General features: G+C 37.3%; 1 protein-coding gene across 1 annotated transcript; it reads left to right on the forward strand.

Annotated features, from left to right (window-relative positions):
- Positions 1-431: 431 nt before the first annotated feature.
- LOC121322097 lies at positions 432-13,718 on the forward strand. The gene is made up of 7 exons (XM_041261615.1): positions 432-604; positions 2,711-2,858; positions 4,223-4,509; positions 6,040-6,086; positions 7,628-7,760; positions 9,472-10,654; positions 13,046-13,718. Exons 3-7 carry the CDS (start codon positions 4,230-4,232, stop codon positions 13,173-13,175), a joined length of 1,773 nt encoding a protein of 590 aa, XP_041117549.1. The 5' UTR covers positions 432-604; positions 2,711-2,858; positions 4,223-4,229; the 3' UTR covers positions 13,176-13,718.
- Positions 13,719-13,935: the final 217 nt, after the last annotated feature.

A 13,935-nucleotide genomic window follows, 5' to 3' on the forward strand; every position in this document is an offset into this window, starting at 1 on the left:
AAGAAAATGTTTTGGTTTTTTTTTTAACAAAATGAATTGCGTAAAAGTGCACTGGTCAATTAAAACCTATAAATAATGTATATGAGTTTTTTAAAATAATATTTAAAAACAGCCTTTTAAAATCCTGTTATACGTATCCACAGGGATGCAAGGGTTAAATAAATGTCAGTCGCCACAGCGTTCTGTTTATTAATATTAACAGGTACTTGTAGTAGTGGCATGAGCTGTTCAAATGGTTAAAACCTACTGAGATGATTGTTTAATTACGTATCTTACTGTGGAGGCTGTCGACACCTTGTGGCTGTAGGGCTAAATTACAGGACAAGTGCAAAACGCAAGGCCCTAGTTATGTAATCGTAATGAAATGGATTGCAGTATGGTCGTGTATAGAGTGGACTTCCTGGGCGGATTCTTGTTTCTGGTTGATGTTGCTTGCAGTTCAGTCCCAGACCACCTGACGCTTCAAAAGAATTTATGAGCTCCACGCTTATATTACGGGAATTGGCGTCACTCTTATTTTTTTTGTATTAGACTAAGTGAGGAAGGAAACCAAAATACGCTCATGTCGAAAATGTACACCTGTTAATTACCTGGTTCGTGAAAGGTAAGGAATACAGTTGATCATAAGTAGCATTTACATTATACAGTATAAAACTGTTTTTATGGTATAGAAAAAAAAAAAACAGAATTAGATTAATATTCAGATTTTTTTTTTTCACAATTTCTAAAATCAAAAAATATGTAATGGTTCAGGACTGTCGTTTTGTTTACATACTTGAGTTTAACTTTATTGCCCATCAACTTTTTCTACGTCGTTAGCTTTCCGTTAGTGATTGTAATGTTGTATAGGCTTTTCGTCTGGTGCTTTTTACAATAATAATCGTGTAACTATTTTCATTGTAAAACTAATTGTTTAAGAATGTAACATACCGGTTAATTAAAACGATGAGTCTAAATACATAAGTGGGGATCGCGGATTTTTTAAAAAACAGATAATATATTTTTAGCATCAGAGAATGATTATTTTACTATATTTGTCCTGATGATAAATTTAAATTTAAGAATTATTTACCAATACTTTTATTTTTGCCCCTTGATGATATGTGTCTGAGTGCGTTCAAATGTACCGTAATGATTGTAATAGGAGCGCTTTTCAAAACATTAACCATTTGACGCCTAAGCAGAATGACAATATAGGCATGAATATGACCCCTTCGTGTTTTAGCGCTTGTAGCTTGGCAACCTTAAATCAGAAAGTAAAACCAAATTTATCCACAGAAAGGCCATACGTAGCAGTTTCCAATTATATAATGTATTTTGTTGTGGAATGTATATATTTTTTTCTTTTTATATAAGCTCTGCAAACCCCCCCCCCCCAAAAAAAAAAAAAAAAAAAAACATATCACAATTTATGATAACAAATAATAATTTTAAAAACTGGCAATTTCGACCCCTTTCTAAGTTAGATATAGAAAAAAATACTGGAACATTACAATTGCCAAGTTTTGTGAGGATTTCAAATAAAACATCAGATTTAAAATATTTTCTACCGTTGAGGAGCTACAAGATTTTGTCCGAGCCATGGCCTGTATGACAAAATGGCCCTATTACAGGCACTGTCAGCTATTTTATGGAGTGTTTGGGAGGTGGCTTGTACTTGTCAGTACGTACACCGCACTGCACCAGTTTATGTATTTATGTATGTATTTGCTTACAGCGGTAGCCACATTAATCTCTCCATTATTTTTACATTTAGCTTAACCACCATATAGTTAGTTGCTCTTTTTTGTTGTTTTTATTGTTGATTTGTTGTTCGTGATTATATTGAATTCTATAACTTCTGTATATAAATATGATTTTCTCTTTATAATGCAAAATGTTTGAATATTCAATATTTAATTTTTTTTTTTTTTTAAACTGTATTTTTTTACTTGTATTTATTCATACATTTCAAGGAGAAAGAGTTTTACATAAGATTTGGCAATGCACTTTGTTGATGTTTTGCTTAGTCTGGACTACTATAAGACAGCTGAAATTAGGGACACTTTTAGGAATTTCCTCATACACATGACTCGGACAAAATATTGTAGCTCCACAACAAAATAAATGATATCATTGGAAACAGCTACTTAATGCTTTTCTGTAGGTATATTAGGTTTTAATTTTTGATTTAAGGTTGCCAAGGTACAAGCACTAAAACACAACGTATTCATGCCTGTATATAGTCATTCTATTTAAGCAAAACATGGTTAAATATAAGCATAGCATTTGCAAGCTTCCAGTTCACACGAACCTCACCTGTTTCTGTAGAACTATTCATGATAGTTGCTGTAACTTTTTTAGAACTGTTCTCTTACCCTAGTACAGTAATATCAATGCATTCATTCATAATTTTGAAATAAATGCCAGGTACTGAAAAGTAAGAGTCTGAACAAGAAAAAGAGGAGACAGGACCAGAGAGTAATACAGTAGGAAAAACTAATTCTTGCAAAAAGACATCTACTTTTTACTGTAGGTATTCCTTATACAAGTACAAGGGCAAATTCGTGGAAGGGTGTTATGCTAAAAGTAGTTGTAATATTGGTTCATTTATTCTTGATTTGGTATTCTCTGTCAGTTGTTTTAGGTCTCTATAAGGTACAAAAAAAAAAAAAAAAAAACATCACATTTTTTGCTATTTTATTTAAATGTTGAACTTGATTATTTGCAGGTAATGGCAGCCAGGGACTGGCCAGCTCCAGATCCCTGACCTGCAGACGGGCGTGTCCCGACAGAGCCGCAGACACACGCCCGGGCTGATGAGCCAGGAACAACAGTCCAAGAGAGAGCTTTGTTCTCAAACCTGTATCTACTCTTTGGTGAGTGAAGATGACTGGGATCAGAAAAATCCATTTAGAAAAGGGATTAGTTTAGGTGATTTTTAAAAAGCAGAGTTAGTATAGGATCCTGTTGTTTTATCCCACTGGGTTTTATTGAGCATTTTTGGTATTTCTTTATTTTACACTTATGTGTATTTACCTCCCATGCACTGTACCACTGTTATTCTGTTTTGTGTAACCTTGCCCTAGACACTACTATTGATGGTACTCTCGCGGCAGTCTGCAATCACCATTGTAAATAATTGTAAATACTTCCTGGGAGCGTGTGTGTTATTGCAAAGTCAGTTCCTGCATCTCTTCCAGTCCTTCAGCAAATACACACATCCCCCCTTTCACAGGTGCTTATTAACAGAACTCTGATCTGCGTTTCTACCAGGTGAGGCACTAGGGGACCCCCGCTGCAATATTAATTTAAATTTTATGAATACAGATATAGAAGGCAAACATTATACAGCTTTTATTATATAATTAGGTCTTCTGATTTTTGAAACATTAAAACAGTGCATATCCACTAAACACTGGAAAAACACTGGAAATGGTTACTCGGTTAGTTGTCATTACCCCTTTCCCTGCAATAAATAAATAAAATACAGTAACCTACTAAAAAGAAAAAAAACGTTATCGGTGTAGTTGGGCAATGTCCCTCCATCCTGACTTGTATCTCGCATTGTTTTGTTCTTAAAACTTTAAACCCATCCCAACTACTGAGTGGCAGCACATTCATACATTTCTTTTGGACGATTGTATCATACATGCAAGACTTAAAACAAGATTACAATTACTAGAAGCAGAGGATTGTTCTTGCTCACAAGATTTAAAGCTATATTGCAGTTCCATCATAGGGAGTGTTTACACGCTTGTGGAATTTAAAACTGAATTAAAAATTAAGAAACCCCAGAAGAATATGGTTGTGAGCATGAGGATTTCGTTGTGGAAGACAGCAAAGGAAAGAAGGTACAATTGAAGTGTACAAGTACTCTCAAGTTCATACATATTGTGACAGAAAAAAATGCCCAAGAATTTTGGCAAGTAACCAAAAACAGTAATTTCATACAGTATATAAAAAGCGACACCCCCGAAAAAAACCCAAATATATATATGTGTGCGTGTGCGTGTGTGTGTGTGTGTCTATATATATATATATATATATATATATATATATATATATATATATATATATATTATATATATATATATATATATATAATGTTACATTTGAAAAATCATATGACCCAAATATTTTCATCACCAGTGATGACACTTAAGCAAATACATTTAAAATATTCGGTTACTATTCCTTAAACATGATCCATTTTCCATTAACAATCTCCCTTTCATTTTAGAACCCACATGGAAATAATCAGAGCACATAAAGTGGAACTCATCGGGTGGTTGAGATCTGACCCAGTTCCCATTCTTCAGCACTGCCACAGCAAGATCCTTACAGACCGAGAGTATGATAACGTCAAGTGTCAACAGAACCCTGAGCAGCTGGTCATCGAACTCTTGGACACAATTCTGAGAAAATCAGATCAAGCATGTCAGGACTTTCTAAACATCTTGAAATTGGTCACGGACTCCTACCCACAACTGGAAGCGTGGTTATGCAGGATTCAAGAAATTAAAACAGGTATTATTGCATAGCCTGCGTTCTGCAAATCATTTGCTGACAGTTCTCTCTAATTTAATAAGTAATCCTAATAATAAGATTTATTATTTGCAAGTCATTTGGGGTTTCATGAGTTTATTAAATATTTTTAGTCATCATTCAAAAATTGGGTAGCCTTAAGCACTGATCGTGTCCGTCCATCTCTCAATGCTGAACACAGTGACCCAGATATTCGAAGCGATGCGCAATCCCCTTGCAAAATGTGTGCCTCGCAAAAATTAGTGCTTTTGCACAAAAATTTATATTTTCCAACACGGCACAAAACATTTGCATGAAGTTGGAAAATAGCAGTTTTTTGCTCAATTTGCAAATGTTTGTGCCTCGCAAAACCACCTGCGCATTCATTACCTATATAGCAGAAATGCACAAGAGCTACGCGTGAATGCGCAGAATTGGAATACTACACGACAATATAATGTAATGGAAACACCCAGGCGAGAGCAAGTTTCGTACCGGTACAGTTATGACTCAGAACAGTGAAGTGTGGATAGGTGGTTTGCTCATCTCTGTTTTCTGCGCATGTGCCGTCACTGGTTTTGCGTTCAGAAAAGTGCATTTTTTCATATAGATTACGGTATGTTACCATTTCCATGGTTTATATTTTTCGTCAAGTTGAACAAGAGTAAAATAGACTCAACAAGTTTTTTATATTTTTAAACATCGATAAAATAAACTCAAAGCAGCTCAGTCTGACAGCGCTCCATTGACGCAATAGAAAATCTTCTCCCGAGCTCTGTATCCCACAACCCTTTGCGTGCAGTGTGACGGAGGTCCCCTATAGAGAATCAGTAGTAGAGTGGAGTAATACAGAGTATCTTTGATGTAAGTGTAAACCAGGTTAAATGTGGATAGGTATATCGCAACGGTATCAGACTTACTGGTGTTGAAAAGTGAGTTAGGACAGAAAGTGGTATCATATCAGTATATTCTAAACCGAAACAAATTTTTCCAATACGTGTGAGCAGGGTATTAATACACACAAAATGGATGTTAACTCTGCAGAGTAAGTCAGAGACTGCAGAATAAAACCAAAGGAATCTGAAAGCATTGATATCAAACCGAGGTTTCATTAACAAATGTAGTACCAGATATCATGTTTACTGTAACATGTGTTTCTTATATAAACAGAATGAATGGATGATATATCATTTGTACGTGTATATCATAGTATATTCCATATAAGATATGTTGAATGAAAAATACATGTTTTATTTACTGATTATGGACACTTTCATATAAAGGAAACATATTAAAATGCATGCATGTTTCATATAAACATACTTATATAAATTACATGTGCACAACAGTTTATTCTATCAAGGTTCTCATAATTTCACTTATGTGAAAATTATACCTGTCCTTATATGTTTAGTTAACACAGAAGATGCTTGTCTATATTTTTTTCCATATGGGAGGTAAGAGGGTGCTGTTGTTAGTTGCAATCACTAAGAAACCTTCACAAGTTAATTACACACATTTCTTTTTTTTCAGATGCATCCTTAACCTATGAAGAATCACAAGTTGGAATCACAAACGAGGTAATGGCTTTTATTTTCACAGTGCATTAAAACAGGTGCTCAGGTCTGTACTGTAGTAGAAATGAACTATTTTAAAGATTTTAAACAGTTAAGCACTGTACCTCACTGCTACCTCTAGGACAGTAACGGAGATGAAAAAACTTACCTGTTAATGTGGATTACATTCAAAATTAGTATTACGTTTCCGGTAAGGTGAGCTTACTTGAAAACCTGTATAAAAGTTGACCATGGTACATGCACTGTAAGTAAGCATCCCTATGAGGGTAACTTGTATTCATTTGCGATTTCACCGTCGTCATCACTACCCCTGCTAATTATCCCTCAGTTTGCAACGTCTTATTTAAAGAATAATTGAAACTTCTAGGTTGGAATGGAAGTGCCATGTGGTTTTTTTTGTTTCCTGATAATAGGCACCCAGTAGACACTGTAAACTAAACTGCGACACAAAAGTTATCAATAATATTGGTTCATTAAGTTCTCCTGTAAATTTCAAGTGGAGGTATTGTTTGTGGAGGAATTTTTCTCATTTTATTTGAGATCAGATGTATGATTTTAATATTGTACTAGTAGTACTGAATATAAAACTAATAATTAATTGTTTTGGGCAGACATTTTCTGGGTGTCTTCTTTTTTGAGTTGTATGTGCTCCTTAAAGAGCGTTATTGGTTTCCGAGGACGATTATGATTTAAACGTATTGTGTTTTATAAAACATTAACTTAATTCTTAAAACATTGTGTACCTTTCCCCCAAAATAAACACATTTACTCCTTTAGTTTGAATATGCTTATTTTCTTTTTTCTCATGGATCATTATAAAGAATATCGCCCACAAATAAGTGCCTTTTAATTGCATTTCGTGCAATGCTATAGATTTTTTTTTTTTTAAACTGAAGCTCTTAACATGCTGCTACATAAAGTTTGCAGGATGGTAATGTTAGTATTTAGTGATGGCATGCAGGAATTTGTCCATCACACATAGATCAGGCGAATGAACAAATTGGTGTTCAGAGATCTGATCGATGTAAATTATAAGACTGCTACCACAGTAGTCTTGCACAACTTGGTCCGCCAGTGCTTGCTTACGTATGAAGTTTTATTTATAGTATTCACTGGACAGGATTTTCTGATGTGTTCTGGTTTCTTAAGTAATTTTGGTCGGGGGTCAAAGAAATTAGGTAGGCGCTGCCGGGCCTCCAAGGCAGTACAACGAGCTTCGCTTGTCCCCAGAGGGAGATGCATTTGCAGAGGTGGCTAAAAACTGTACAGACAGGGAGAGGTGCTTGAACTAGGGTTTAAATAGTAAGCTGAATGAAGGAAGAGAAGGAGCCCTTGCTTCTGCCCCCTGAACCACACAGTGGTTACAAGAATACAATTCAGGGGTTTCATTAAAAGTGACATCTCATTTACATGTTGTGTGCAACATGCAGGTTTTTTTTAATCCAACACAAATATATACAGAATACATTGAGTGAGTTCACATTTGTGATAGAGGGAATGCTTTATTTTTGATCAGAAAGGTATTTTATTTATTTATGTTGCAGGTTGATGCTTATAAAATGACAAGCATGCCCAGGGGCTACTGTGTGATAATAAACAACAAGGACTTTGAAAGAGCAAGGCTGAAATTTCCTTCACGACCTCTGAATGACAGAAAAGGCACAGATATCGATGCTGGTGAGAGAACGTATAACAGCACATTACTGTATATCCCTAAACTCCATGCTTTTGTTGGTTAAGCCATTCGTAAAGGATTAACCAGCCACACGGTTAACTAAAGAGGTTGATCAAATATGGGACAACTGAAGGTTTTGCTATATAATCGTTGAAACTTATTGTAATAGGAAGCCTCTATAGTAATGCAGAAGGATATTGTTATTCCCTACAGCAAAAAATGAAGCTCATGTACTTTGATCTGAAATCCCTCAGGAGTCATGCACTGGACTGAGATCCACAGCACTGGGGTTAGAGTGCTGTTTCGTTTCAGAATTAATATAAATATAAATACATAAATTCATGTGTGTATTTTGTTTATTTTATATTTGTTGTATTATTATTATTATTTAAAGGTATTGTTTGGTGTTTGAAAACACACGTGTTTTTGTATTGTTGTTTTACATCACTAGTGGGGTTAAAATTTCCCATCCAGCTAAACTCCAGTTGTTATACAGTTGTCTAATCTAGAGACGGTCACGTGTATAAAAACCTGCAGCTTTGGCTGATCGAGGTTTTTGGGTGTACAGAGAGGAGGTATGTGAGCTAAAGAGAAACTAAATAGAAAATATCACAGTTGCTACTGGTGCTGTCTACACCAGCAATATACTTGTTTTGATTATTGTCTGTTTATTTTGGCCACCATGCCGTTTTGCTTTGGGTTCAGAACCCACATTTACTTAAAGCACAATGATGCTGAAGTTGGCTTCTTATTCGCCAGCTTCTTATTTGGCCAGCTTCTTATTCGCATTTCGGCTTATTATTCACATACAACAAGTGTAAATTGAATAAGTAACTAGGGTATTTCAGCGGTTAAATTGCTTTGGGACACTTATTTCAAAGTTGATTCTCACAGAGTGGGAACCCCTCTATGCCTCCCATGTGTATGTGTCCTGGCCCAAAACTTATTTTGATATGAAAACAGCGGGCAAACATGGCACAGATAGCAAGTTGGCCAATAACGCAAATTGAATAAGTAACTGGCTTAAGCCTCTGCCTTCCTGCCCTTCTGTAACACCCGCTCGGTCAGAGGGGCTACAAAACACAGGGTTATATCTTTTAATATGTAGCGTGACTACACCAGTTCAGTGTGATAAAGCACAGAATATTAGACACATGATGAGGTTCTTTTTATTCAGATAGAGAATTAAAATAGGGAAACAATGTCACCAAAAAAAACCCAAAAAACATAGTCAAACACATAAAATATACAAGTGGTCAATTAGACTTTCCATCATAATTAATGATAATCTCTTGCAAACTGGATGGCCATCCTGGGGGTTTGTGTCCGTGTGTCCGTGCAGGAGTGGAAACACATGTAGTGTTTGGAATGAAGAGTAACAGAGAGAAGTGAAAGGAGCCTGGAGATGTATTTGGCTGGCGTACAGTATGCCGGTTTGAACAATGAGCGTGAATGAGTTAAGAGTTTTACCTTGTCGGTAGCTGATTGGAGCCTGTGGTATGGAAAGTAAAGATATTTTTTGTTATACAACATGTCAAATGTTTTGTGTTTTTTTACAATGGTTTGTTTTATCCTGTATTTTAAGCCTGGTTAACGAACCGTACCTTTCCTAAATGCACTCAGCACTTTTTTAAAGTGCAATATTGTTTTCATAATATACCCACATATTTGCACCAAAAGTTTGTGTAATAATAATTGCTCTTTCCTCTACAGTGAGCCTGATAAAGGTCTTCAAGTGGTTGCATTTTGAAGTTGTGCTGTACAATGACCAGACAGCAGAGGAAATCCATTCCACTATGAAGAGGTATAGCCAGCAGGACCACAGTAGCAGGGACTGCTTTGTCTGCTGCATCCTCTCCCATGGATTGAAGGGAGCCATTGAGGGAACCGATGGCTGTTCTGTCTCCATTCAGGACATTACCTCCTATTTTACTGGCAGTTCGTGCCCTTCTCTTAAGAAAAAGCCAAAGGTTTTTTTCATCCAAGCTTGCCAGGGGCAAAAAATCCAAATAGCTGTGGAAATCCAGGCAGACAGTGGAGGTCCTGCTTCACAACCGGAAACTGAACCAGAGCCTGAAGCAGATGTCAATCATGTACAGCAGTACACTAACATAGCACAGCAGATCACCAGCCCTATACAGCATGTCTCCAGGTTTCTGCAACAAATGCATGAGGTTACCAGCTCTGTACAGCAGGAACAGCAGGTCACAAACCCAGTACACCAAGTAGCCTGCCCTATAGAACAGGTCACTTACCTTCTACATCAGATACAGGAGCTCACCAGCACAGAACAGCAGGACACCAGCCCGGTCCAGTGGTTCTCCAGCTTTCTACAGCAGTTACAGCAGGTTACCAGCTCTTCACAGCAGGTAGCTAACCTGGAACAGCAGGTTGTCTGCCCTGTACAGCAGGTCACTGTCCTTCTACAGCAGTTACAGGAGGTCTGCCAGCCAGCACAGCAGACCACCAGCCCAGTCCAGCAGATACAGCAGGTCACCAGCCCTATAGAGCAGGTCACTGTCTTACTACAGCAAGTACAGTCTGCTGTTGACAATATACAGCATGTCGACAGACTTCTACAGCTGGTAAAGGAGACCACCATCCCAGCACGACCGGCTGTCAGCCCCCCACAGCAGTTTGTGAGCCTTGCACTGCAACCTGCCAGTCCTCCACAGCAGTTTGTGAGCCCCGCACTGCAGGCTGCCAGAACTCCACAGCAGTTTGTGAGCCCTGGACAGGAGGTTGCCAAACCTGTACAGATGGACACCATCCCGAGGCATTCAGACTTCCTCCTTGGCATGGCTACAATGGAGGATTACTTCTCCTACAGAAGCACCTCCAAAGGCTCCTTCTACATTCAGGCCCTGTGCAGAAATCTTGAACTGCTCTGCCCCAGGTGAGAAGAGAAGTAGATTTAAATACACCCCAGGGAATTATGCACAGAAAAATTATATAAAATTATGTGGTATCTCTGTACAAGTATGTGCAAAGTAACAACAGTATTGTGCAGTTGTTTTGGGGTCTTCTGTCATACTGGATATCAAAACACTAGCATATGTAAAAAAAAAAAGTAGAAAACACTGGATTTTTTTTTTTTAACAGTTCTTCTAAATTCCAAGATTGAAATAAAGGAACACCAGCTCTTTCAGTTTGTCTTCCGAAAGAGAGCGTCTCCGATGTCAATTTCCCCTGACGGTAGAGCGCTCTGGATCGCATCGGGTGCCACCTTCACAGTGTACAAAGCACAGCAATGAAAATCTTTTACTCTCTTTTGCTGGTATATTTGCAATGTGGGACCTTTGTCATGGCATTTTCTGGCAAAATTGATCAACGTTCCTCAGTGTGATCCAGCATTTTTCTCTATTCTTCTCTGTTAACAGCGATATTATTTAATATTACGCTCATATGCATGGTGATACGTTGTATTATTTAATATTAAGCGCCTGTGTGTCGTGATAAGTTTTATGCGTAAAATTACACAGCCACGTAATTGCGCAATTCCCCGGGGTGTATTTAGTGAAACTGAGAATTTTCCAGCCATGCAGGGGCCAGTTTCAGAAATGTCTGCGATTGCGATGATGTTGCAAGAGCGGGTCTTCGCTGCAACTGTTTCATAAAAACCCATCGCAAGGACCATCGCTTGTGATCCCTTTTAGCGATTTGCGCTGTGAAAAATCAGTCACTCGGCAATCAAATTTATTGAGGGCAGATTGGACACAAGCAGAAGAAACGAAACCTAGCACCCCCCTGTTATCTTTAACGCAATTTCCGAGTAAGTAACCAAATCTTTTGTTATCCATCTAACTTAAGTAGAGCAACATTTATAAGGTAAACAAATTATATTATTATTATTATTACAGTCAGCACTCGGTTATCTGTTACCCAGATACACGTCAGTCGAGTTTACCTCCTTTGTATTAAGAATAAAATCAATCCCCATTATATATACGTAATAAATGAATGCACTTACCCATCACACGAGATTTCCATCACCAGTTTTCTGATACAAAGCCTATATCTTCAGTGTTACAATTTATTTGAATATCCGTCGCAGCCCGCGTTTTTTTTTTTTTTTTTTTTTGTCAGTCTGAAGCAGTTGCCATTCATAATAGATACAGACAATAAATCTACACGCTACCAAACCACACCCCAGTCTTGACTGCTCATGAATATGCATGACGGTTGCAATTTCTTTATATTTTATCTTTATCTTAAATTATATTTTTGTTATTTTACTTTATATTTTACTGTTTGCAGACAAAACAAAGTGAAGAGACAAGCTAGGGTAATGTAACAATTAATCATTAAACATTTCTAGATACTGCATCCCAGATCACATGAATATTAATGTAATGTCACCAATGTGGTTAGACAAAGCTGTAGAAACTTTGAATATGCATCTGGAAACAGTGGCCATGACACTCAGCTGCTACTTCCTGAAAACTACTGCTTGCATATAGAGCAGTTAAGACATGCAATACATTTTCAACACAATTTTTTTTTTTTTACAGTGTGGTGACATATTTCGTTGCGTTTTATTTCTAATTTCTTGCGCTAATAAATCATACAAATGCTCTTGGCACTTTGATACTAATTCTGAGTGTGTATACGCATCAAAAGGGTTTGCCCGGTCCCTAAATACTCTCTCTTCTCACTTCTCTGCCATGTCGACAACGAGCTAGTAGTAGTATGAAAGCTGTGATATCTACTGAAACGATTTGCGCTAAAATTACTACTTGTGGTTTCAGAGAGCCAATGTCGATCCAAATTTGAGCACAGCAGACTTTGAGCTAGGAAACTAAAATGAATGCCTGATGCTTTTCTGTGTGGGTTACTGTGTTCCTATTTTGTCTTTATCTAGGGTAGGGGTAAAAAATAAACAGCAGATTTTTCACTGCTTCTGCTTTCATGTTGTTGAAAGGCAAAGCCATAGTACTGTATATTGTTCGTCCTGTAAGAGGACAGAGCTTCTTGGGGAGGGGGGGGTCTGTGTGGGTTATAGTATTAGTATTTATCTATCTTTGTCTAGACTAGGGTTAAAAAAAATAAACCACAGCTAATTTACTGTTGGTGTGTATCTGATGTACATACAGTCAACATCTATTTTGTGTGTCTTGTAAACACTTTAGCCTGCTATTTTTTCATACAAAGAAACTACAGTTTCATTATACGTTCTATTGACAAGAGGAGCAATAGTGTATCTTCGACAAAGGTACTATGTAGAATTCAAGTTGCCTGTGATGTTAAAAAATATGTTTTATTTTCTATATATAATTTTCTTTTGTAGGAATGAAGACATTCTGAGTATCCTGACCACAGTGAACAGAGAACTGAGCAGAGAAAACTTTATGAACAGCAAGCAAATGCCAGAGCCGAGATATACCCTGACGAAAAAGCTCTTCTTTCCTGCGTCTTGACAGCCCTTGGATATGCCCTTATTGGTTGTTTATGTAGAGCAAAACAGTTGTTAACAGTCTTATAGCTAAGAGAAAAACACAAAACTTACCTTATACAGTAGGCATTTTTGCAATTATATTTTATACATTCTAACCTCTTATAGGTTAGAATGTATAAAATATATATATAGAAGGACCAGCACAAATTATGGCAATAACAAGTGATTTACAGCAAGACTAAATTATTGAACAGGATTATATTAGCCAACTGGGGCTGCAAAATCCCAGTTGCCTAGCAGCAAGGCAATTATTGTGCAAGGTGGCTTATGTAAGCTTAAGACCAATGCAAAGTACTCAACTCGCACAAATAATGAGCTGCAATCATGAGAATGAGGATTGCAATGAGCGCTGCCTGTGGAGCGGGCTATTTAGCGGCGCACTTACAGCCCCTCTGAGGTGAGTTAGGACTAGAGAGAGCAGTAAGTGCTGTATGCGATTTGTGGAGCACGAAAAATCAAACCAAACAAAATAAATCTGTCAGAGGAAGGGCAGCAAAGTCCTCAGAAAAGAAAATAAATGTTTTCTGAGGAGATGCTGAGAGTCCTTACGGTTGAGGTCACTCAGCATGAAATTGAGTTATTTGGAAAAGCCTCAGCCAACATCAGTTGTGCTACCAAAGAGGCCATATGGTCCTCTGAAATGGAGAGGATCAATGCTGTCGGTGTTACCAGGAGGACCGTTAAACCAGGTGATGAGAAAGGGAATTCAGCTAATAGGATGA

Source organism: Polyodon spathula, chromosome 10 (assembly GCF_017654505.1).
Source record: "Polyodon spathula isolate WHYD16114869_AA chromosome 10, ASM1765450v1, whole genome shotgun sequence".
NCBI classification, from domain to species: Eukaryota; Metazoa; Chordata; class Actinopteri; order Acipenseriformes; family Polyodontidae; genus Polyodon; species Polyodon spathula.